Source organism: Peromyscus maniculatus, chromosome 7 (genome assembly GCF_049852395.1).
Source record: "Peromyscus maniculatus bairdii isolate BWxNUB_F1_BW_parent chromosome 7, HU_Pman_BW_mat_3.1, whole genome shotgun sequence".
Taxonomy (NCBI): Eukaryota; Metazoa; Chordata; class Mammalia; order Rodentia; family Cricetidae; genus Peromyscus; species Peromyscus maniculatus.
This window is the reverse complement of record NC_134858.1, coordinates 24732213-24758951: the sequence shown is the minus strand read 5'-3', so window position 1 is coordinate 24758951 and position 26739 is coordinate 24732213. Positions and strand designations below refer to the sequence as shown.

Below are 26739 nucleotides of genomic sequence, written 5' to 3'. Positions count from 1 at the left end.
TTCACACACCTGTAGCTCCTCCCCCCAGCTCCTGTCTTCCTTCAGTGACAGCCCATATGGGGGTGACCCTCAACTTCCCTCCTGGTTCTCTCTCTCTCCATTTCTTATGTTTTCCACCTCTATTTCCTAAGGAGATGTCAAAGCACATTGCTTATGGCCCATGGCGTTTCTGCCTTGTTCCACTACACTGGAAGGATTGCTCTGTGGTCCTCTAAAGCTTTAACTGGCCAGCGCCACAGGCTACATCTCCGCAAGGAACAGTAACCGCCCTGTCCACTCTTCTTCCTTGTCCCTGTCCTTGTTCACCATACATAGCTCAGTCCGACACGCCCCACATTCTTGATCGTTCATGGTGTGTCCCTGACCTCGAAGGCCTCCCCAGCCTCTAGCTCACACTTAGAAACATGGAGTAGACTTGGATTGTGTTCTGGCTCTTTCACCAGCAGAAATTCAAGTCATTCATAGTCAGTTTATATGAGATGTAAAGTGGTTTTTTGTTTTGTTTTTTTTCAAGACAGGGTTCTCTATGTAGTTTTTGGTGCCTGTCCTGGATCTTGCTTTGTAGACCAGGCTGGCCTCAAACTCACAGAGATCTGCCTGGCTCTGCCTCCTGAGTGCTGGGATTAGAGGTGTACACCACCACTGCCTGACGAGATGTAAAGTGTTTTAACACAGTATCTGGTACAAGTTAAGTGCCAAAGAAATAATTTATTAGCTATAATTCCTGTTACTGGAGTCATGCTAATTTAAAGAACAGGTAAAGTTAGTGTCCTGGTTAGGTATCTTGATGGGGCTCTGTCTATCAAAGAAAACCTAAAATCTACCAGTTTGAGCCAGCCCCAAGCTACCTTTATAAACTCAGAAACCTGGTGCAATCCACTTGCGTCCCCTGGACATGTGGATGATCTTTCTTCAACAGGCCCTAGCCTGTCATACTGGTGTGCATATTCAGCTCCTGTCACCTCAACCTGCCCATGACACATTGCCCCATCCTGGAATCCTACACCTACAGCCTTGGTGCCCTGTGTACCAGCCTAAGCTGTAAAAGACTATGAGGAAGCAGGCCTGGGTCCACACGCTGCATTCCTATGGGCACATGTGAAGCTTGCTGCAGAGCTCACATTGCCCACATTCTCTCATCTGGTAAGGAGCATACAGCGAGCCTTCATGGATGGAAACATGCTAACCCCCACTGCAGTGCTGGGCCACTAACGGCTACTCAAGCCCTGCTGACACACTGGCAGAGAATCCCATCTCTTGCTACTACCATCAAGCAGTCCAGGGCTGCTTGTTTCTGTCCCTGGAAGGTCTACCTGCACTGTCCAAGGAATCATGTGTGCACCCCACCCCCACCCCCGCCTCACACACTGCCTCTCCCAGCTGGAAGCCTATATGCATCCTGGGTGGCTCACACAGCTCTGGTGCACTCTGCTCAGAAGCAAAGGCAGAATGAGATCGCAGGAAAACAATTCCATTCACAATGGCCAAAACCAGAACCTAGAAATGTCTAATGAAATGGGGTGGGGGTGGGGGGGCGGCAGGGGAGAGACACACTTCTACAATGACAGCTATAAAATGCTGAAGAAAGACTTCCTGTGTGCAATAAAGAGATGATGGCTGGCTCAGCTATTAAAGGGCCAGATTCACAACCAAAGAGAGGATTCCCATGTTTATGGATCACGAGAATTCACATCATGAAAATGGATGTATAAAATAAATACAGATTCAATGACTATCAAAATTCCATTGATATTTACAGAAATGGGAAAAAACAATTCTAAAATTCACACCGAAGCACAAAAGACCCCTAAAGAGCCTAAGCAGAGCTCACTAGAGCATCAACAATACCTGATTCATGCTACCTAGACCCAGTGCAGTGGCAGGGCTGTCACAGCTTGGGAACACCAACCTAGACAGCTGGAGCCACTTGATCTTCAACAAAGGTGCCTTAAAATGAAGGGAAAACCCCATCTCTTCAGCAAGTAAACAGCACAAGGAAACCGGGCTCTACCTACAGAAGAGTAAAATGAAATCCTTTTCACGCTTGGCAAAAACCATCTGGAAATGGGTCAAAGGCCTCAATGTAAGACTTTCAAATGCTAGAGGCAACAAGGGAAAATGGTCAAGATACAATCATGGGCAATGACTTTCTGAATAGACTGTCAGGAACCCAAGAAATGACAGTAAGACCTAAGAAATGGGGTTTCATCAACTCAATCTCAAAGCTCTACCCAGCAAAGGAAACAACAGGGCGAAGAGACAACGTAGGGAGCAGGCAAAACCTTTGCTGTTCCTCTGGTGAAGTAAACAGCCACAGTGTCAGAATTTAATAAATTCCGAAGCACAAAATCCAGCGGGTAAGTGGGTACATTAATCCAACGAGTTCTCAAAGCACATGTGGCCAGTAGATACGCGGAAAGAATGTGCAGTATCCCGAGCCACTGGGGAAATGTGAATCGTAACTGAAATGAGACCAGATACCAACCTCATCAGAATGGATGGTTACCGTCAAGAAAAGGGCTGAGTATGATGCCAGGTCAGGGTGGGATTTATCAATCATGCTGAAAGCAGCAGTGCATGGTTTGAAGATTCTCCCAGCATTCCTTCCTGGTTCAAAATATAGATGGGCAGAAACTGCACCAACAGCCAGAGAAAGAACAAGCGGTGTCCTGACCCGGTGACACCCAAGTTTGATTTCTCATCAAAGCTGAGTCCACACATGCAAACTAGAGCAGCATTAGTGCACCACACCAGATTTCACTGCTAAGCAACACAGGCTGCCAGGAAACCAACTCAAGATTGACATCAGGGACTCATGGGATACGCAAAGCTGAAATGAGGTACATGTGCTCTGCTTCTATAGCATATGGTACCTCACTGCCAGAATAGAAGCATTTTGTTCCCCTGAGCCAGAACACTGAACATAAAAACTTCTCTCTGTAAGAGGAGGACAATTTTGCATATCTAACGTCATACCTGCTGGTACCCAACAAGTCAAAATTGCTGTCTTAATGTCAAAAACTGCCACGATCTAGTTGTTACCTAAGGAAAAGTATGGTAAGAATTCTGATCATTAGTAATCTCCTTTAAAAGAGGGTCCTGCATGACAATGACCTATAACCTCATGTATTTTAAGACAACACAGCACCATAAGTTAACAGAATGGCAAGTAGCCAGAATCCAGGAGGTATGCCGGGAAAGTACACGGGCTGAAGGCATGAGTGTCTCATCACTGCTACACAGAATGGAAGCTGTTCTCATCTCGCTGTCACAGGAACCAAGCTGAGAGACAGGCCTAGAGGGGCACAGAGGTCACAATATGGTGTTTTTGAACAGGTCTCTATCACCTATCCCAGGGCTCTGTGGCTGGCCTCATACAGGCAGGAGTAAAACAGCTTCCAAAAAACAGCAAGGACAGACAGGATGAAGTTGAAGTGTGGGATGCAGTGGAGAGGTCTGAGGCCTCTATTCAGAATGAAGAGGCGAGCAAAGGGGCATTCTGGATGGGGACTTGGAGAGTGAGGGCCTCAGGCAATCAAGAGTGGCTTGACACAGGCACCCTGGCATGCACAGCCGGGGCAAGGGAAGGGGGACACACCAAGCAGGCTCTCAGGAACCGGAGAGTGCACGGCAGGCAGCAGTGGTCTCCATAGGACCAGCTGAACGACACCAATCTTAAAACGTGGAAATTGGAAATGACCTAAAAATCTGAATGATTTCAGTGCAACACAAAGTCAAAGTGGAAAATAAATGACCTCACATGATGGTGACAGTCAAAACTCAGGCACACTAGATGTATTACATAAAACTAGTCCAGGCTAAACAGTCAAAACTCAGGCACACTAGATGTATTACATAAAACCAGTCCAGGCTATACAGTCAAAACTCAGGCACACTAGATGTGTTATATAAAACTAGTACAGGTTATACAGTCAAAACACAGGTACACTAGATGTGTTATATAAAACCAGTCCAGGCTATATGTTTGGGGTATATACGAGACATAAATGAATTGTGTGTTTAAGCTTGGGTCCCATTCCAAAGATATCTTATTAAATATATGCAAATATTCCAAAACTTGGAATTGGAAGTTTCAAGATATCTGAAATTGTAAACACTTCAGATGCCAAGCATTTTAGGTAGGGTCTTCTACCTAGATAATAATTCTCTTGAAATAAGAGTTTTCATTAGGTTTGGGAGAATAAGAAGCTAACTGTTCTGACTTAGGACATCAGGGACACACACACACAGTAGGAAGTGAGGAGACCCACAGACTCTTGGTATAGATGGAGTGTGAACCAGCAGTCTTGGTGTGCACCAGGCAGAGCACCAGAGCACACAAGGTACATGCAGTAGCAACCTCTGACCACAGCCCAGATCAAACCAGACAGCACCTCCAATATTCCCAGAGCAGCAGAGGGCTACCTCCATAATGCCACTTTTGGGCTGTGACCTGACCTATCTGTCCCTTGGTTCACAGTGATTGCACAGAATCCCTCTCAGGTTGTTGTGATGTTTAACTGAGTTAATGAATGCAGCACTGGGATGAGTGGTTACAATTCAGTAAATTCTCCATCAAGTAAGGGCAATCGCTATAAAACACGCAGTTTGGACAGTAACACAGTGAGCATCAACGCCAATTACAGGGACTATCTTATAATAGGAGTTTTAGCCGGGCGGTGGTGGCGCACGCCTTTAATCCCAGCACTCGGGAGGCAGAGGCAGGTGGATCTCTGTGAGTTCGAGGCCAGCCTGGGCTACCAAGTGAGTTCCAGGAAAAGGCACAAAGCTACACAGAGAAACCCTGTCTCAAAGAAAAAAAAAAAATAAAAATAATAGGAGTTTTACCACTGGTGTTACTATGAGAACTGTAGGGAAGGACCGGAAAAACTATGCTATTCCAATTAGTTACTTACTCTCTGGGGTGCTGATTGCCCGTTTAGTTACATGTCTGACAGCTCGATCGGACTCTTGCTCCATGCTTAAGGAAGCTGCTAAGATAGAAGAGAAAAATCTATCAGTGCAAAATCCCAAAGCAGCATCATACAGAAAAAGAAAATGAACTACATGTGAAAAGTTAAAATTCCCTATGTTTCAAGTGACATACAAACAAACAGGCCACAGAAATTACGAAAGCAATGCAAAATAAATGTTAAGGCTGCAGGGCAGTGTCCACACTCAAACCATTCAAGGAAGTAGAAAGCAAAATCATACTATTTTTACATTTTTGACAGTTTGGCAAAATACCAGTTTTATTTTTGCATATATATGTTTAAATTATTTATTATTGTTATTATTTTGGAGATAAAGTCTCACTCTGTAGCCCAGGTTGGGCTGAAAATCATGGCAATCCTCCTGCCCCATCCTCCCAAGTGCTGGATTATAGGTGCAGACCACCAAAACCCAGCGTGAGGATTTTAAAGATTTTGGTCTTTGCCACTGGAAATAATTTCGAATATAAGACTATTTATAAGGCCGGGCGTTGGTGGCGCACGCCTTTAATCCCAGCACTCGGGAGGCAGAGCCAGGCGGATCTCTGTGAGTTCGAGGCCAGCCTGGGCTACCAAGTGAGTTCCAGGAAAGGCGCAAAGCTACACAGAGAAACCCTGTCTCGAAAAACCAAAAAAAAAAAAAAAAAAAAAAAAAAGACTATTTATAAGGACATTTTACTATGTCATTTACATAAAAAAAATTGAAAAGCATCAACACTTTTAAGAGTAGGGCAGTCACTAAAGGCCCAGGACTTCCAGTTTAAAATGGCTTTATAGTCCACACCAAGACTACAAAGCCACTAGACAAGAGTTCTGAAACGCTCATGGAGGCATCTTCACTGTGTGTCTTACAGGTGTGTAGATGAAGTGAGTTATAAAGCAACACACAGTAAGAACCCAGTCATAAATAAAGCATATGTATGTTAGAAGAGAGGTGGCCTTATTAACACTGCATTTTCAAAATCCCTTAGAACAGGAAATGTGCTCAATCTTAATTCTAAATCTCCAATGAGACATATGCTCGCTTTTTGAGCTGCACTCAGTCTATCTGGTGCCAACCTTAAGGCTTACCATGGCTCTGGGGTTTTTCTGGGCTTCCAGACTCTACACTGAAAGGTAATGCCCCTAAGCTTCGACTGTGATTCCTGCTCTTCGACGCTACAGCTTTCTTGACTGAATTCAGGATTGCGATGGTACTCAGGGACATGGACCTATGGAGACAAGATCCCAGACACTGACTCCGAGTGCAGACCACCATGGAGGCATCAGTTCCCACCCACTTAAAGGAAGTGGATAGACTGTTCACCACTCTCCTTCCAGCCTCTCAGGGAAGCATGTGGTATGATGAGACAGTTCAGGTTGAGCCTGGTGGGGGGGGGGATGAAGAGGTAGCTATGAAAATACCATGAGAGACGCAGGCGGCTGCTATCTCAGAGGGCTCCCTACCTGGCATTGGGCATCATCTTCAGAGGCCCATTTTCTGATATGGGAGACAAAGTTGGTGTGAAGCTGGACCCAGGTGCTGAAGTCCGGCTGTTGGCTGAAGACACATTAACATTTTCCTGGTCAGCAGCAGCAGGTACAGCTTGTAAGTCAGGAGCACCCTATGCCAGGAGTGAACAAGAATATCATCATGGGCTACGAGAAGTGCTTAGGAAATCCACTTTCACCCTGGACAAGGGCAACTACAACCTTCCCTTTAAAACGGAACTATAGGCAAACAGCCTCACACCGATGCTGCAGCAGGTCTGTCTTTCTCTTTTAATACAGCGTATCTGCTTGGACTCCTTAGGCAGAAGAACGTGAGCAACAGCTACACCCAGAAATGCCCTCACAGACAGTAAGCTCTGCAGTGCAGAGTCAATGGAAAGACGGAGGTGGAGGCGGCTCCAGAAATCAGAGGTCATGTGTGCTCTGCCAGGGGACCTACTGGCAGCTCACACATTCTAATGATTACCATAGTTTTCCAGGCAAGGTCCCCTGACAGGGCCTGGACAAAGAACCCTTGAGCTACCGGTGTGTCTGTCACAGGTAACACGTTGGCCAGCAAGGAACAAGTCCAAAGCTCAACTCCAATCTCAGATTACAGCCAGAATTTGGAGGAATGCAAGGAGAAATGATGGCAAACAGCAGACTGGAGAGCTGGCGAGCCCAAGGTGGCCTCTCCTACCTGCACGGCCTGCGCTCTGTCACCGCCTTCAGCCACTCTGCTCACATCAGCATGCTCAGTCAGAGCTTGCTCCTGGGCCAACTGTTCATTGTACTTCTTCATGTCATACTCAAGTTCAGAGGCCAGTTGTTTGTCAACCGCGAAGAAATCTTTGATTTCATCTCGGTAGTCCTGCATCACCTCCTGAAACAGACCCAGAGCATCCTTTAGGACCTTCTTGATAGAACAGTGAGGTCTTCTCCGGTGTGGTGCAGGGCAGGTGAGACCGGAGGATCCTGAGTTCCAGGCCAGCTCACGCTACACAGCAAACCTTATCTCCACAGCAACAAGAAACTATCAGCACCCCCATTACACCAACTGATAGGTTCCTAAGCACAAGGGCACTTTCTGAGGAAACACTGACCGCCTAAGCAGGTGACCATGATGTGGGTCATTAGCTAACAGCTGCTAAATTAAAGAAGAAAATGGGCCACTTCTTTTTTAATGTATTTTTGGTCAAAGGCATGAGGCCTTGCTTAGGTCTGTTCTGCAGGCAAACACATTCCAGCTTTCCTAGGGCAGCTTCTCATGGTCCCCTGCTTTACAGACAGCCCAGGAACAGGAGTTGCTTCAAGGTAACACCCCATCCCTGTGTGTGTGATCCTGCCAAAGGCCCATGACTTCCTGCCCATAAAAACAAACACCCAACATTAAGTGTGCCCACTAATTTCCATCTCTTCCTTACAAGATGGACTAGGACAGTGTCCTGTCCTCAGCTTTGGTTAAGAAGATTTTTAGATTGAACTTATTCCCAAGGAAGGGTATAGGGGTTCAGAACAGGAACGTGTGCTTTAAAAACTCAGCTGCCTGAGAACCAGGAGCAACCTTAGTGGTGCCTCTGGCCAAATGCTTCAGTACCTCAAAGTCCTTGGCAGGCAGTCACAGGCCAGCCTGGCGGTACATTTCTACACAGACTACGTTTCCTAGAATTCTGAGTTCTTCTCATTCACTGTCTAGACTAAGCAATGAGCCTGGGGGAGTGGAGCTGGGGAGGAAAAGCCCACAGGGCAAGCTCCTCATTTACCCTGAGGTAGTTCATGAGTTCCCGCAAAGCAGGGATCTTGTTTTTCTCCAGCACAGTCTTAAGGGATGTGATGATTGGAATAATATTCTCTATGAAATTCTTCTTTTGAACCTGAAGGAACACAACAAAAGCATGCTTTAGACGCACACACATCTGAAAAAAAACTTTTCCTTGATCTACTTCTTTAAGTACACCAAATCTAGCAGACTGCAGAGGCCTGTCTACCATTTGACCAGGATACTGGGAATGAAGAGGGTCTATGTCCAGCTTGTTCTCAGACTGTAAGCGGCGCCACAGCATATGCAGGCTTGTACAGCAGAATGTATATTAACACTACTTACATGTTCTAAGTGAGAACAAGGAGTAAGAAATATGATGAGGAACTTGACAAAAAGTTCCAATCTCCACACAACCCTGATAGAACCTTGGCCCTGGCTCTAACCTACACCCTTCCTTTTGAAAGGTAATCTGTTCATGCTGACTACCAAAGAGACACATTATAATCTTGTGTGTAAAAAGGCAATGATCTCTGGTTGGGTAAGCATTAAGATGGCCAGTTCTGTTTGTTTGTTTTGTATGTACCTTTCTATATACATATGTAACTCTGTGATGTACTAGCGTGGTGATCTGGGCCAGAGTATCTGCACTTAGGAGCCTGAGGATGGAAGCTCAAGAGTTCGAGACCAACCTGAGCCACACAGTAAGATGATTTTCAAATACAAACAAACAAACAACAGTATGTGATTTAAATAATCAGTAACCGAGATCCTGTGCAGTAAATCTTAGAATTAAAGATAATTTATTATATTAGCCCACACATGTAAGATTTCTCTTTCTGACGCTAACATGTAATCTATCTTTCATTTACAGCTAACAGTGTTTCTTGCATGTACACCACTCATTCCTGAAGCTTTGGGAGAGAGCACTTAGGCAGAAGAACCAGTGCCAAAGGCATGGAACAGAACACATCTGAGGTTCTGAGAGAGGGAAGGAGAAGGTGAGGGCAGGCAGTTTTCCATGTCTTTGAGAATCCAGATTTTATCCAGGTGACAGGATACCACCAAGGTAGCTTAAAATTATATAATATCTGATACATTTACAGATTTTTAAAAAGTAACTATTTATTTTGTGTATGTATGTGTGCCTGAGTTCATGTGTGTGTACCACATGCATACAGGAGCCCACAGAAATCAGAAGTGCATCATATTCCCTGGAGCCCAAGTTAAGGCCATTGTGAGTTACCACGTAGGTGCAGGGAACTGAACAGCAAGTACTCTTAACTGATGAGCCTCTTTCCAGCCCACATTGATCAATTTTAAGAGAAAAGTTCCACGAGCATTCACAAAGTACTAAGTGTTCAATAGCACAGATCATTTACAACCCACCCCCCAGAAGTTCCTTGCTGTCTTAACAGCCATTTTCAATATATTTTGCAGAGAATAATTGTGCTTAAGGAAGACTGTCTCGACAGCAGGGTAGTACATGTCCTGCAGGAGAGGAACCAGACACAGGAAGGGTGCTGATAGGAAATGGCACAGGCTTAAAGAAACAACCATTGGAAAGGCAAAAGAGACAGGATCTTCTGCAAAACTGGATGTAATCAAAATCCTTTGGGATCAAAAGACTCCAGGGATCAGGTGGGAAATATGAACCAGACATTCAAGCTAGGTACAAGACCATGGAGCCTGCTGAGGGCCGTGGTAACCAGGCCTTCCCAGGCACTGCATTTCTAATTTGACATCTCGGTTAACCCAAACACATCCTTGGCATGCCAGACTCCTGTTCTGCCTTTGGCTGCGGCACAAAGTCTCTAAAAAGGAACCTTTGGTATATAATGGTTCCATTCCCTATGAAAGACTGGGAGAAGAAACCAAGCAAGGAGAAATGATTAATTCAGTTCTGCCCGTGAGTGTGAGACACCATGGTACACCAGGCAGGCAAGTAGACACACATTCAGAGTCACGGAAGGAGCCGTGCGTAGCTAAGGCAGAGACTTCAGAATCCCAACCACCCATAAAGCCACTGGTAAGAACGGCTCCAGGACTCCGGTTCACGACCCCCACTGGAGCAGCAGAGTGTGCACACACCTGAGAGATGATCTTCATCTGGGCTTCCTGCATGACCACATTTGCCAGAGCCATGTCATCTTCCTCCAGGAGGTCCTTGCACGCTTGAGCTCTCATTGCCAACAGCTTGATCTCCTTTGAGCTGAGGATGTCAAAGGTATCTGAGAGCAACTCGCTGGCCTCCATGTCCAGGGGCAAGATGCCGTCAGTGAAGCATGCTGAGAGAGCACAGGGGAGCGGGTTCTGAGAAAGCCTTGGGGAAAGGGAGTTCACAGAACTAGGACAAGTCTGGGCTGTGACGGGAGGTGGGGATGGGGTCCTAAGAGACATAACTGATGCTAAGAAGGACAAAAAGGACATGTCTTCCATACAGACCTGCCGTGCTATCAGCATTTTAAGGACACATTTACCCCAAACACACCAGACATACCCAAAATACTAAGGCAGATCTTGGAAGTGACATTGAACCGCTGCTCGTCTGTGAAGTGCTCAAGAAGGAACTTGTAGATTCTCATTCGCTTCTCCTTGTTTGTCTTCCCCTTTAGCAAAAATAGCCGCTTCCCTCTGTGGCGGAACAGGACAAGGTCACTGCACTGTGTGGGGACAGGTGACGAGGACTAAGTACAGCACCCTCACGGCTGTGTGACAGTGACAGTGACAAGGTTCCAGTGTCGTCCAGACATGACCCTTGGAGTCCATCATTGTGACTGAGCTTTCTTTTATCATCGTGCCAAGGAAGCTAATGACCGCCGCCGCAGACAGCAGGTGAGTGTACGATACAGCCAGCACCTCTGGAGCCTGACCACAGCTCGTCCTGAGACATGAGATGTGCTTACCCCAGCGGCTCACTCACCTCTCTGACTGGGAAAACTTGTTGTACTGCGCATGCTTCTCATAGCTGTTGAAGTGGAATATACACTCAATGAAGTGCTGGAAAAACATGGTAGGGTTCCTCTTCAGCAACAAGTGAGCCAGGCAAAACTCCCCAAGGCTGCCAAGGAGAGAGGCAAAAGGAGACCCACTTACTACTCACTGTCAGTCTACAGATACGCCAAGAACTCTGCCAGACAGCAAAGCACAGAATTCCAAATACATCCCAACAAATGGCCTCATTGGCTCAAGCAAGTGAAGAATGCTACATGCTTTGTCTGTCCTTGCTCAATATTTCATTTCAAAGCTAAGGGCCATGTGAATGCTTTCTCTACCAGGTTTTACTTACTGCTAAGATTTATTACTTTTAATTAAATGTGTGATTGTGTGTAGGGGTATGGCCACATGTTGCAGATGTCCAGCTTGTGGAGGCCAGCAAAGGGCTTTGAATTCCCTGGAGCTGGAGTTCCACGTTCTGAGGCACCCGATGAGGAACAGAACTGTGTCCTCTGCAAAAGCAGCGCTCTTACCTGCAGAACCATCTCTCCATTCTGCTTTTATTTCAAAACTCAAATCAAATGGTACTATCTAGTATCTACTTCTAATAGAAAAAAACAACAACTTTCCTAAAATTCCTTCAAGCAGAGGCCTGGGTCCTCAGGTCTAATGCAATGATAACGGTTACCCGAAAATGAACACGTGGTCTTTATACTCCAACTTCAAGTTGCTGGCCATAATAATGAACACAACCCCATTTGAATACTTGAAACTTTCCATAAGAGCAGTGGTAATAAGAGCTTCATGCTTTGGGCTAGGAAGACAAGTACTCTCCAGAGAATTAATGACTGTCACCGAGCTTTGCAACCACCAAGAAGTTCCGGGCACTCTCCTAGCACCCGTGGCTCCACACCTGGGAGCCTTTCAGCATACCTGCATACAATGCTGCACCTTTAATAAACACCACTTAGGGCCACCAAAACAACATACAAACGTCTACTGGTTTCCAAAGCCAAACTGTCACCTGCAGCCTACCTGACCATTTCTGTGTTATCCCAGCAGTGAGTGCGCAAACACCAAGACTTGCTACAGGGCCAACCCAGGTGAGGTGGGGCTCGCTAAGGTTTACTTTGTCAAGACGGAGGTTTAGTTTCACTGTACAGCTCAGTCATGATTCCCACCTCCCCAGGAACACCAGTCCGCCCCCTTCTGGAGACCAGAGAAAAGGATGAGTGTCACGTTTTGCACTTGGCTTTGGAAGGCATTAGGACTCTGCTGGAAACTGATCTCTTCTAGTTGTATTTCTCAGGCTGAGAAGCAAGCTAGCTTGAATCACGCATATCAATTAAAATTCAGAACAGGGAGCTCAGAAACCATGATGCTAAAAAGCTTAAGTTTTTAAAAATTCTGCAAAGGACAGTCAGGCACTGCCTAGGAAATAAGGTATCAGGATAATTTTTATTACTAAAAGAAATAGTTTTAAAAAATGGTGCCAAGCACAACATAACTGTTTCATACAATATATTTTGATCAGCTACTCCCCTCTCCCAACTCCTGCAGATCCTTCTTACTGCCCGACCAACCAAACATCAAACTTCCAAGTTTTTCTCCTGCCTGTCTAAGAAACGGTAAGATAATACAACAAAATTAACAAAAATTAAAAAAAAGAAAAGCCCACAAAACAGAACATGGAGTTTGTTTTGTGTTGGCCAACTACTCCCGAGCATGGGGCCTGCCCTGGAGTGCAGCTGATATACCCGGTGACACTCCACTGGGTGTCAACTGCCAAGAGATGGTTGGTTAGGGCTGGGACTTTGTGTCCACTTCCCCTTCTCGGTGCTGGGATGCTGTGGGACTCGAACCTATGCAGTTCTTGCGCACGCTGTCAAGTCTCTGTGAGTTCATGTGTGCATCAGTCCTGTTGTGTGTGGAAGACACTGTTTCCTTGAAGTCACCCACCACCTCTGGCTCTCACAATCTTTCTCCTTCCTCTTCCACATAGTGCCTGAGCCTTGAGGGGAGGGGGTCTGATAAAGACATCCCAATTAGGACTGTATTAGGACAGTATTCCCAAGTCTCTCACTCTCTGCACACCGTCCAGTTGTGGGTCTCTGTGTTAACCATCATCTACTGCAAGAAGAAACTTCTCTGATGAGGGCTGAGTGAGGCATGCTCTGTGGGTGTAGCACTGTGTCACACAGTCCTTTCTTTAGCAGAGTAACAGTATTAGCTTTTCCCCTAGGCCCACTAGCTAACTAGTCTCAGGTTCTGGGCCACTCTAGCAGTGTCAGGCATGGGTTCCCTTTCACGTAGTGGGCCTTGAATCCAGTTTTTAAAAAAGTGATTAGCTACTCCCAAACATTTGTGCCACTACCGCACCAGTCTATCTTGCAGGCGGGCCACCGTAGTTTGTAGGGTTCATAGCTGAATGATATTTGTAGCCCCGTGCAGTCTAGATGTCTCTTTCACACGCGGTCCTGCAGCCGCTTATAAAACAATCATTCAGAGCCTTAATAGTAATAGTAAATTATATGGCCTATGGCTCAGGCTTCTTACTAGTTAGCTCTTATAACTTAAATTAACCCATTTCTATTAATCTATGTTTTGCCACATGTTCTATGGCGTTACCTATGTGCTATTACATGCTGCTCCCTGGACGGTGGGATGGCGTCTTCTCTGCCTCTCCTTTCTCCTTTCACTATCACCCTTGGATTTTCCTGCTTGGCTCCATCCTGCCCTGCCATAGGCCAAATGGCTTTATTTATCAACCACTCAGAGCAACACATATTCACAGCATACAGAAAGATATTGATTACTTTTATCCTCTGGCAGCATGCAGAGTACCTTCTAGTACCATGAATGTGGGCCAGCAGAAGAAAAGCTTCTAATTCAGTACCAGCTGGATTTTCCCATGCTCAGTGATAATTCTAAGTGTCCTTAGCAATAGGGTCTTACCATTAGGATGTGTCGAGCAATCAATAGCCTTGGTAATAGTCTGTGATGTTTAAGGAAGCCCAAGGGATCCCTTTAGCCAATGACTCAACAAGATGTAACCCATTCCTGGAACTGGAGGTTTTACTTGGCATAAGGGATCTAGTTTGGGCACTGTCTCCCCCATAGTATGGGGGCTCCATTTCTTTTCATGTGAGTATATTCTGGGAAGCTTCTACAGCAGTAGGTTTCCATATGGCTTTCCAAAAGGCCTTCAGTGTTAGCTGTTCCTCCCCAATTCCTTCCTTTATCCTACTCTCTCGTCCCTCTTCCCAGTTAATTCTTCTATTCCAATTTGCAAGAGCCAGAAGTCATGGACAACTTCAAGGAAACAGTGTCTTCCAGATACAGGACTGACACACACACTCTCTCCACAGTACTAGATTCTATTCCCCCTTTTTGGGAAACCTCCTCATCCCTGCTCCATTGCCACCCTAACCTCTGTGGTTATTCAGGTGGTAGCAAACATACTGAAAACTTAAAAGCTAACCATATGTAGCTTTATGTAAGGGGTAACATGCTATGTTTGCCTTTTGGGGGCCGGGTTAACCTCACTTGGAATGATTGCTTCTAGCTCTTCCCACTTACCTGCCAAATTCATAATTTTATTTTTCTCAACAGCTGAATAATATTCCATTGTGTAAATGTACCACAGTTTCATTATTGATTCATCACTTGATGGACATCTAGGTGTTTCCAATTTCTGGCTATTAGAAACAGAGCAGCAATGAACATGCGTGAGTAAGTATCTCCGCAGTCTTTTGGGTATATGCCTAAGAAAGGGATTTCTGGATCTTGAAGCAGAACAATCCTCAGCTTCCCCAGAAACCTCCACGTTGACTTTCATAATGGCTAAACCAGTTTGCACCCCCATCGGCAAATGTAAGTATTCCCCGTTCCCCACATACATCCTCAACAGCATCAGCTGTCATTTGATCTTGGCCATTCTGACTGCGGGAAGATGAAATCGCAAAGCAATTTTAACTTGCATTTCTCTGATGGCTAAGAATTTTGAACAGTTCTTATATTTCTCTGCCATTTGTGTTTTATCTTTTGAGAACTGTCTTGATTTGTTCTGTACTCCATTTTAAAAATGAGATTTCTTTTTTGATGTTCAGTTTTTTTGTTCTTTGTATATTCTAGACACTAACTCTCTACCATATGCTGTCATTTTGCTTGAATGATATATCCTTTGCCATAAAGAAGCTTTTCAGTTTCATAGGGTCACATTTATTAACTATTAGTTTTAATGCCTATGTCCTGTTCAGAAAGTCCTTTCCTGTGTCAATGAGTTCAAGCTCATTACCCACTTTCTTGTCTATCAGATTCAGGGTATTTGGTCTTGTGTTGAGGTCTCTGATGCATTTGGAGTTGAGTTTTGTGCAGGGTTAGACAGACATGGATCTATCTTCATTCTTTTATATGCAGCCATGAAGTTTCAATGGCACCATATGTTGAATATATTGTCTTTTCTCCGGTATGTATTTTTAGCTTCTTTATCAAAATCAGATATGTAGAATTGTCTTCAGTTTGGTTCTACTGATTGATGTGTCTGTTTTTAAGCCAATCCCATGCTTTTATTTATTACTATTGCTCTGTAATACGATTTGAAATCTGGGATGGTGATACTAACAATTCTTTCATTATTGAACATTGAGCCTGTCCTCAGCTTTTTGTATTTCCCTATGACATGAAGATTGTTTTTTTGTTTTTTAAATTTTCTCAGAAGAATTGTGTTGAAGTTTTGATGGGGATTGCACTGAATTTGTAGACTGGCTTTAGTAGGATGCCATTTTCACATTAATATTCCTGATCCATGAGCATGGGAGATCTTTCCACCTCCTGATGTCTTCAATTTCTTTCTTCTGTGTCATAAAAGTTTTTATTATACAGGTCTTTACCTTGTTTGGTTGAGGCTACTGTACAAGGTACTCTTTTCTCAGTCTGCCATTGGTAAACAGGAAGGCTACTGATTTCTTTGTTAATTTCATTTTCTAATACTTTGCTGAAGTGTTTATCAGCTGTAGAAGTTTCCTAGTGCAGTCTCTGAGGATATTTATGTATAAAATCATATTTACAATAAGGATACATTGACTTCTTCCTTTCCTATTTGTATCCCTTGGTCTTCTTCAGTTCTCTTACTGCTCTAGCTAAGATTTCAAGTACTATATTGAATAGAAATGGACAGAACAGACAACCTTTTTTTGGTTCCTGATTTTACTGGAAATGTTTAGAGTTTCTCTCTGTTTAGGGTGATGCTGGCTGTGGGTCGCTCTAAACAGTCTTTATTATGTTGAGGTATGTCCCTTGTATTCCTAGCCTCTCCTGGACTTTTACCATGAAGGGATATTGGATTTTATCAAAGGCTGTTTCTTTAGCAAATGAGATAATCACGTAGTTTTTGTCTTTCAGTCTGTTATGTGGTGGATTATATTTATTGATATATATTTTGAATCATTCCTTCATCTTTGGAATGAAGCCAACTTGATCATGGTAGATAATTTTTTTTTATGTTTTCTTGAATTTGGTTTACAAGTATTTTATTGAGAATTTATGCATCTATGTTCATAAGGGATACACACACACACACACACACACACACACACACACACACACACACACCTGTGTGTTTTGAGTATCAGGTTAATAGTAGCTAAAATTAGGTAGTAGTGTTCTTTCAGTTTCTATTTTGCAGAATAATTTAAGGAGTATTAGCATTAGTTCTTCTTTGAAGGTCTGGTAGAATTCTGTACTGAATCCATTTGGCCCTGGGCTCTTTTGTGTTGGGAGATTTTTAAATTACTGCTGTTTCACTAGGGGCCATGGGTCTGTTTAAACGGTCTATTTCATCTTGATTTAGGCCATATATATCAAGAAACTGATTCATTTCTTTTACCTTTTCCAGTATGGTGGAACAAAGGTTGTTAAAATATATCCTTAGGAGTCTCTGAACTTCCTTAGTGTCTGCTGTAATATTTCCCTTTCCAGCTCTAATTTTATTAAGGTGGACCTTCTCTCTCCATCTTTTGGTTAATGTGGCTAAGAGTTTGTCAATCTTGTTGATTTTCTCAAAGAACCAACTCTTCATTTCAGTGATTTTGTTGTTGTTTTGTTTCTATTTCATTGATGCTGCCCTGAAACTCCAGATGTGTTTAATCATTTCTCCCCACCCACTGTGTTTCAGCAATTCTTTTTCCTTCCTTCTTTCCTCCCTCCCTTTCTTTTTCCTAGAGCTTTCAGGTTTGTTGTTAAGTTATTCAATCTCTCGAGTTTCCTATGTAGGCACTTTGTGCTATGAACTTGCCTCTTAGAACTGTATTCCATAGGTTCGGGTATGCTGTGTTCTCATTTTCCTTCAGTTCTAAAGTTCATTCAGTAGTGAGTTTTCAGTTTCCTTAGTTTGTTTACTTTCTGCTATTTCTGTTGTTGATATCAAGTTTTAATCCATGGTGGTCAGATGGGATGTGGGGTGTTATTCCACTTTTCCTATATCAGTTGATACTTGCTGTTTCCTAATATGTGGTCATTTTGGAGAAAGTTCCAAGAACTGCTGAAAAAGAAGCATATTCTTTAGTGTTTCAGTGAAATGCTCTGTAAATATCTGGCAGGTCCCTTTGATTTATGATGTTATTTAACTCCAGTGTTCCTCTCTTTAATTTTTTATCTGGATGACCTATTTATTGGAGAGAGTAGGGTATTAAAGTCATCCACTTTCACCAGGTTAGGGTCAATATGTGATTTTAGTTGTAGTAGTGTTTCTTTTATGAACTTGGGTGCCCTTACATTTGGTGTATATATGTTTAGAATTGCAATATTCTCTTGGTGGACTTTTCCTTTAATGACCTATATAGTGACCTTCCCTATCTCTTCTGATTAGTTTTGATTTGAAGTCTATTTTATCAGATATTAAAATAGTTATACTTGTTTGCTTCTTAGTTCCATTTACTTGAAATAATCTTTTCTATCCTTTTACCCTGAGGTGATGGCGATCTTTGATGGTGAGGTGTGCTTCATAGATGCAGCAGAAATATGGATCCTGTTTTCTAATCCAATCTGTTAGTTTGTCTTTTTCTTTGGGGAACTGAGACCATTGATAGAAAGTTACTGATAACAGTGTTTACTGATTCCTGTTATTTGTTGTGGTACAAATTCCTCCACCCTTCTCTCTCGATTTACTGTTCTGGAATTATTTATTATGTCCTCTTGGGTGTAGTTAACTTCTCTATAGACTGAAGTTTTCCTTCTAGTGCCTTCTGTAGACTGGACTGGTGGACAGAAATCTCTTAATTTTTTTTATTGTGTTTTTCTTTCCCTGTTTGCTGTGATTAGTAGTTTTCTGAGTATCGTGGGCTGGGCTGGAGTCCGTGCTCTCTCAGTTTGTAGACCATCCTTCCAGGCCTTTCTGGCTTTCATTTTCCACCGAAAAGGCAGGTGTTATTCTAATAGGACTCTCTTGATATGTGACTTGGCCTTTCCCCTTGAACTTGAAGCTTTTATATCATTTCTTATTCTATACATTTAGTGTTCTATTATGTGTCTGGGAGAATTTCTTTTCTGGTCCAGTCTATTTGGTGTTTGTATGCTTCTTGTACCTTGATAGGCACCTCCTTTTGGCTGGGGAAATATTTTCTTTAATTTTGTTAAAAATATTTTCTGTGCCTTTGAGTTAGGTTTCTTCAACATCCTCTACCCCTACCATTCACAGATTTGGGCTTTTTGTAAAATCCTGGACTTCCTGCATGTTTTGTACCTGGATTTTTTTTTCCAGGTATAACATTTTCTTTGACTGACCTATCCATTTCTTCTACCTTGTCTGCAAGACCTAAGGTTCTCTCTCCCATGTCTTTTAATCTGTTGGTAAAGCTTACCGGAGGCTTCTGTTTGATATCCTGAGGACCCTCTTTATATGTGAGCTGGCCTTTCTCCTTGAAATTGAAGCAGGTCTACGTGACTATTTCTTTGTTAAATCCTATTTCCATGTCTTGAATTGTTTCAACTATTTCATTCAACTGCATGTGTTTTCATGGTCTTAACTGAGGCATTTATTCATATCCTCTTTAAGGTCCTACAACATATTCACAGTTACTCTTTTGAAGTCCTTATCTTAGGCTTCAGCTAAATTGCTTTCCTTGGAGCTTATTGCAGTAGGGTTGCTAGTTTCTGGAGGAGGCACACCGGCTTAGCTGTTCATGTTTGGGTTTTTGCTTTGGGATCTGGGCATCTGGAGTTAGGATGTTTGTAGTGTCTGCTGTGTAGATATCTCTCTTCTCTTTGTTGGGTGTGGTTGGGTGCTCTATTCTTGGGTTGCTGTTCCTACTGTGTCTTAGCTAATTGTGGGGGCTGTGGGGTCCCTGGTAGAGTGTTTCTACAGGTTGGTGGGTGTCACAAAAGAATGGAAATGGGTTAGAAGACAAGGCTACAGGTAGAATTAGAGGGACCCTGGTTCTGTCTAGGATAACTATCAAATACAGAAACAAACATAATTTGTATAATAAAAGGAAGAATAGGAATTTGCCCTCTGTGCTCTTCTTTATGGTCAATCTACTATAGCACAGTGGTTCTCATGTCCACCAGGAACTTCTCCTCCTCAGACCTGAACTCGCATTATGAATCTGCTAATTCATCAGGGGGGAGGGGCTGCTTGAACCTGATCCCAGGACAGACGTTCATTTTCTTGGGCTTTAGGCTGGGAACGCAGATCAGCAGGGGTAACTGATGGTGAGACACTAGCCTGTACCCTACTAGGAGCTATGCACCTCTATTTCACGGTCACATGAGCCCGGCAGGACTGCATGTTCAGGGATGAAGGCTGCCACTGAGATGTTCGTTAGGAGAAGCTGCAATCAGTCAGTGCACAGTGTCAGGCTCCATGCTGCACCTACAGGGGCTTTACTTTAACAGCAAGTTTCCGTCTTGATATACTGGAGAAAAGGGTCTAACTTTCTTGTTGGTCTGCTGAAAAGTTCAAAGAAATTTAATTTCAGACTCAAGGAAGGCGAAGGCAAGGAATGGGAGAGGTGGCAACAGGTTATAGCAACAGACAAGCAGCTGGTCCAGCATGGCAGCCTCCTCTAGCTATCTGTTTTCTGTTAGTTTGGGAGCTTATTTTTCTCTCCACCCCAAGTCATGACCCAGTGTCTTCAAGGCTCACAGATAAACACCCAGCTGTCACCCCCACCTGCCGTTTTCCAGACTTCTTTCATGGTCCCCCCACATTCGTATTCCATGTCACCACTCTGTGGCCGTGGACCATGCCACTGCATGGAATCGGAGCTTCTTCTGTACGCACCTTGTCTGTCCTCCCAGCTGTTTGGACTCCCTATCCCAGCCCATTTGTTCTGCAGCTTCACTGAGCTCTCCAGAGTGGAGTTTCTTTTTCTCCCAAACCAAGTCACCTTTGCTTTCCTCCCTTTTCTTTCTCAGTGGCACTTCGTTTGAACTCATTTTTGCAGCTACTGCCTATTAAACAGGCTGCGTATTACTTGGCTATCACCCTGTGACTATGGGACGACAAGACCGCCACCTAGTGGTCAGAGGAGAAAATATGTGATATAATTTTGTAGCCTCAAAACAAAGTTTTAGATGACCCTGTTAAAGACGTGCTGGGATATAGCTCAGTGGCAGAACACTTACATAACATGTACAAGACCCTGGGTTCAGTTCCATCCCCCATTTTTCTTCCTTAATTTCCTCATGCCAGACTCTTCAGGAAATCCAACTGGACCAAAAATACATTCAATAGGCTCTGTCTCTCAGTGTCTGTAAATTCTGACTTGGCAGAAACATATGAAGAAACTAATCCACTTAATATAAACAAATTGGCCTGGCACTGGCCTAGCTATGTAGACATCAGCTTTTCTGAAAGAAGAAACTCCTGTCCTGATGATCTGAGGTCAGTCATGGGGACCCACATGATGAAAGGCGAGAACTAACTCCTGCAAGTTGTCTGACCTCCACACGTGTGCTGTAGTACATACATGCCCCCAAACAGATACACATAATAAGTAAATAAGATGTAATAAAAACATTTTAGTGAGAGATTTAAGGATAGAATATCAAATGCTAAATGTGCTGATTGTCTCACCATAGTGTAGAACATCTCTTTATCTGACCAAATTTCCTTCTGACCCATGCCCCGAGGATCTGGATTTATACCATCTATGTAAATGTTATATGCTGACTAATGCTCTTCTTTAAATATATTCTTTTCAACTATCTGAAATGTATTCTTTTTAACCAATACACATACATTATACATATTTATGGAGTATCATGTGATATTTTAACATGTGTATATACTGTGAAATGTTTAAATTGGGTTAAACTTATCTAGTGCTTCATTTTTTTTCTTTCTTTTTTTGATTTTTATGTGTAGTTTTGGTGTCTATCCTGGATCTCACTCTGTAGACCAGGCTGGCCTCAAACTCACAGAGATCCGACTGCCTCTGCCTCCCGAGTGCTGGGATTAAAGGCGTGCGCCACCACTGTCCGGCATCTATTGTCTCTTTTAAACATGCTTATATAGGAGCTGATAAAAAACGAGAGAAAAGATGGAGATACAGCTTAAACAGAAAACACTGCATCCTAGGTTCATCACCTGAAGGCATTCTGAACACTTCCGCCAGGGCCGGTGTGACTACGTTGACCACTGGCCACAAGGGTCCTTAAGGGGCACATTAAAATCAGGTGGCACATCCATCTCAGCCCTTCCCCAACTACACAAAGAAGAAGCTGGTGACCCCAGTGTTTTTGCTTCTGGCTCTAGACAATATTAATTAGAAGGTTAATGTTCTGCTACTTTGTTATGTGAAATATTCCTCTTTGAAAATTAAACCCAAAGAACTCAACAGAGATTCTTCTATGGAAAGCAGACCAAATAATTGGTGACCAAATTTAGAAGCAGAGAGAGCCATTCTTATAAGCTATTTATAGTTAATGACTCCGTAAAGACCTTTCGCCTGCTGTAGTGGCTTTGCTTGTGGCATTCAGCATCTTGTTTTCCATATGAAGATTTGCCTTAAAAATAATTATTCATACAACATAATCTGGAGTAGCAAATCCTATCAGAGCATTTCCAAACCTCTTGAAAATAAGTCTTTAAAAAAAATACAAGAATAGGAATTAAGGAATGGGAAAGTCATTTCCAAGGAGGCTTTGCAATCTGTACACTGTATTTTACACTGTGCCATTCACTCTTTAATTCTTAGAATCTCTTCCTTAGAATTTCTGAACTTAAAAGAAAATTGGATTTGTCAAAATTAAGTGTTTTTTTGTCTCTAGAAATCATCAGAAGAGTCACTAGTTAATGCCTCCTCCCATCGATACAGTTTAAATGACAAGACAGCGTGCTCGTCACTACTCCTTAGTGAGGGCAGGCAGCGTTAGCAAATGATGGAGTCCGAGCTGAGATTATTTAGTTAGCTGTCTGCTCAGTTTTGGTTTGTTTTGCTTTTAAAACATGTACATATAAGGTCTGTTCTATCATTCAGTATTTTAAGATTTTCTGGTAATTATTAGAAGCCAACTAAATCCCCAACAACTGTAGACTCTCCTGAAAGGAAAGAGAGTGCACACCAGGAACTAGGGGAACGTGAGCTGTCTGACACGGGAAGGCAAGATTACCTGGCAATGTCCGGGTGTGGATCGACCAGGGTGCTGACAAAGCGAAAGAAGAGACAGCCCTTCCACTTCACGTATTCTTCCTGTGCGAGGGTGAAAGCAGCACACTTCAGGATGGACTCTGACAGGGAAACGTGAGATGGGCCAAGGGGCAGAGGCATTTGCTGGCCACTGCTCCACCTGGGACCCGAGTATAGTTTGATCGTGTTTACCTCCTAACCTCCTTCAAAGCACATAGCACTTGCCAGTTCAAAGAGATGTAGAGGAGTATTTGGGCAAAAACTTACCAAATCTACGGCATAAAGAAAATAACACAAAGAATATGGCTTCAATGGGCAGATCTATAATAATCCGTAATGCAGGAAAAGATAAGCTTATGAGTGTTTAGAAAAGATGTATAATCAGCTATTCCTTCTCATTATAGGCTAACTACAAGCTCTGAATGTACACGGAAGTATCATATGCTCTAGACAGCCCTGCAGCTCCCGATGTTTTAGACTGAAAACCGTTCACTGACTCCTGCAGCAATGCTGTAAGACAGTGCATTCCAAATATGATCTACATTTTAAAGCAAGAGCCATGATGGCTGAAACACATGGATGTGGCCAAGAGGAGCAGGGCGTCTTGGACTAGAGGCGCCTGTCCCCAAGTACGTCCTTCTGCAGGTCTAAAGACACAGAATCGCCCTGCTTCACATGGAATTCTGTACAAGTATGCCAGTGAACAGTAAACAAAGACTAAACAAAGATGAGAATAATTGTCTTTGATTCTACGACAAAGTAGGCATATCATTGTTAACTGAATGTTCCCTTAAACCAGTATGGTAAGCAGAAAAGGGCAGTCTGAGTCCTACTCATACCTGTAAGAGGTTGGTAAGCAAGATCAGTGTCTGCTTCCGGATAAATGGGTCTGAATCCTTCAGACAAATGGAAATATTGGGAATATAATTGTCCACCATGACAGTGTATCGGATACAAAGATCACACATCACAATGATGACATTGTTGCGGACAGCCACATCCTCACACACTTCAAGTTCTCGCACAAGGGCTGGGATGCTTTTCTTTGCAAGGTCTTCATGCTGTAAGCACAGTTTACCTATTACAGAAAAGAGGAAGATGTCTAGATTCCATACTTCAGGTTACACAGAGGAAACATATGCCCCAAGTCACAAACAACAGCAAGCTCACAGACAAATATTAGAAAGTTTAAAAATAGCACTCAAAAACATAAATCCCACAAGTTTCTTGAGACATGTGATTTTTCCTCTGCAATAATAAAATCGTCTTGCACTTAAAGTCATTCTTTGAATTTTATAGTTATCTACTTACCCACAAAATGACCAGTCAAACCTAACACATTTTAGTTTTGACATATACATGCTCTAAAAAACTTATTGAATTAAAAATGCAAGCTAGATAGCAGGAAAGAATATTGTGTCACTTTTTTTTTTTATTCAGTTAGAAGGAGACTGCTGAATTATATTCTCTAGTGTGTTTGCTTTGTGGCCTGGGGAATGTTTTGCTCTTACTTGTAATTCTTAGTTATTTTTATTTTTATTTTTTATTTATTTTTATTATTTATTTATTTATTTATTTATTTATTTATTTATTTATTTATTTATTTATTTATTTATTTATTTATTTTTTAAGCCTACAGCACCTGGTATTCCCAGGTGGTCTCCCATCCAAGTACTAACCAGGCCCGACCCTGCTTAGCTTCTGAGATCAGACGAGATCAGGCGCGTTCAGGGTGGTATGGCCGTAGACTTTTTTTTTTGGGGGGGGGGACAATGTCTTTTATGTGCTGGAAACGAGAAAAACAAAAAAAAAACCCCACGAAGTCTCAAAGTACGAAGAAACGTGTTTACTGCGGAGGGTTCCCCTGCTTGTTTCTGGCCGTCTCTCAACAATCGCTCCTTCCCGCACCTGCCGAGACACATCCAGACCACAGGCACCCGACGCGGGCAGGAGGGGACGCAAATGCGTCCAGTCGCCAGAACCACCAGTCCAGATCTCCTTAGTTATTTTTAAAACAACCAATACCACAAAATAAACCAAAAGAAAAAAAAAAAACCCAAACCAAACCACAGCAGGGAACAAAAACCACCATTCCAAACTTTTCTACTATAAAATACATAAGCACTTTTAAAGACAGACTATTTCAATCATAGCCAGAGGTCAGTGTTTTCATGACAAACTATTTGAGTCTGTGGAGAAATGTGCTCACAACTCATCTGTCAGTTCTGGGAAATATTAAATAAACCATCTCGCTCTATAAACAGAACTTCAAACTTTCCATCCCTAAAACCCAGTGTAGTATCTAGACTACAATTCTTGTTTTGGGTGTGTGCAGACTCATGTGTATACACAAGTGTCGGTAGAGGCCAGAAGACAACCCTGAGTGTTCTCCTTCAAGACAGAGCTTCTCACGGGCCTGCAGTTTGCCAAGCAGGCTAGGCTGGTGGGCCGGGGAGCACCAGGGGTCTGACAGTCTCTGAATCCTCAGCACTGGGATTACAGGCATGTATCAGTGGACATGGCTTCTTTAACTATTTTTTATTTTAATGTATTTTAAGTGCATGGGTATTTTGTCTGCACATCTGTCACTTGGGTGCCTGGTACCTGCAGAGGACGAAAGAGGGCATCAATCTCCTAGAACTGAAGTCACAGGCAGTTGTGAGCTATGGGTGCTGGGACTCGAACCTGGGTCCTCTGGAAAAGCACCAGTGCTCTTAATTACTGAGCCATCTCTCCAGACTCTGGCATTTAAAAAATGTGGCTTCTAGGGATCACAATCAGGCCCTTGTGCTTCGTAGTTTGTAGCACTTTATCAACTGAGCCCTCTCCCGGCCTCTGAAATATGCTTGTTGACAGACTTCACAAGCTATACCGTGAACACTGAAAACAAACAAACAAAAAAAGCAAAACAAAACCCCCATAAAGACAGAAACAGGTGCATTTGAAATTAATTACCATAATCCTACAAAAGAATCTCCCTGTATAATGGTTTGTATGTAAAATGTCCCACTTAGGCTCACGTGATTAAATACTTGAATACTTGGTTCCCAGCTGATGTCACTGTTTTGTGAGGTTAGAGGTGGGAGGCATGGGTCAGTGTGGAGGGGTTTTGAGGATCCTATTTCAGCCTGGCTTCCGGCCAGAGAACCTCATTTCCCGTCTCCTGCTTTGCAGTGACCAGCCAGTGCTACCATGCTTCCACTCTGTAAAATGGACAGAGGCGCCCTCTGAAGCATGCACTACAGTAAACCCCTCTTCCTTGAAGTTGCCTCTGTCGGTATTTCAGCATGGCAATGAGAGATGTAATCACCACACAGAGTGACAGTCTCACAGGCTCACACTGTGAGTGCTCTGTTCCATCTGCAGAGCTGGTCCCTCACATCAGAATTAACTCTTAAAGTCATAAAAGCTAGAGTAGGCACAGCCTCAACAGCACATAGCACATTACTGTGGTGACGCTTATTTGAGACAAGAGCTATACAGACTACAGTCACATTTCTCCCATGGTGCCTTACCTAAAGTGATGATGGCGTGTGCTCTAATCACGGAAGGCATGGCAGAGCTTCTGACCTGGAAAGGCAGCTGACTGGCTAGGGCATCTGTACTCCCTTGAGATGATGGAACTGTGGGGAAGGAAGGGGAAATGAATTATTATTGAGACAGTTAATGAGCCTTAGGACGGAATGGTGCAGGGTATGACTTCAAAGGCCTTACGGTGATCCACGTGAGAAGAAGAAGCCAGAATCGACTGGATTAGAAGGAAGATTCGCTTCTCTACTATGGCTGGACATAACTGGGCTATATCTCCTATGGTAAAAATACATTTCACCTGCAAAGAGAATTGAATTTGTAGTAAAAGCAAGGCAAAACAAACCATTAAACTCTAGCTTGAGTAACATGTCAAAAGAGCATTATTTTGTCTCACAAATTACAAAACAATCACTACTTTTTC

General features: G+C 43.2%; 1 protein-coding gene and 1 non-coding gene across 3 annotated transcripts in view; both read right to left on the bottom strand.

Moving 5' to 3' along the window:
- Ncapd3 (non-SMC condensin II complex subunit D3) overlaps positions 1 to 26739 on the bottom strand; it is a 78180-nt gene that overhangs the window by 1194 nt on the left and 50247 nt on the right. Inside the window, exons 21-32 of one of the 2 annotated variants that reach the window (XM_076575908.1) lie at positions 26502 to 26616; positions 26303 to 26410; positions 23627 to 23865; positions 22771 to 22850; positions 11144 to 11281; positions 10721 to 10854; positions 10312 to 10508; positions 8225 to 8335; positions 7162 to 7344; positions 6438 to 6595; positions 6063 to 6202; positions 4917 to 4991 (exon numbers count right to left, since the gene is read on the bottom strand). In XM_076575908.1, the coding sequence (XP_076432023.1) occupies positions 4917 to 4991; positions 6063 to 6202; positions 6438 to 6595; positions 7162 to 7344; positions 8225 to 8335; positions 10312 to 10508; positions 10721 to 10854; positions 11144 to 11281; positions 22771 to 22850; positions 23627 to 23865; positions 26303 to 26410; positions 26502 to 26616 (1678 nt within the window). Of the gene's footprint in view, positions 1 to 4916; positions 4995 to 6062; positions 6203 to 6437; positions 6596 to 7161; positions 7345 to 8224; positions 8336 to 10311; positions 10509 to 10720; positions 10855 to 11143; positions 11282 to 22770; positions 22851 to 23626; positions 23866 to 26302; positions 26411 to 26501; positions 26617 to 26739 lie in introns of both variants that reach the window. The other variant, XM_076575907.1, reaches the window with a different exon arrangement.
- LOC121831179 (5S ribosomal RNA) lies at positions 24418 to 24536 on the bottom strand. Its single transcript, XR_006074566.1, has one exon. It is a non-coding gene; the product is annotated as a 5S ribosomal RNA (ribosomal RNA).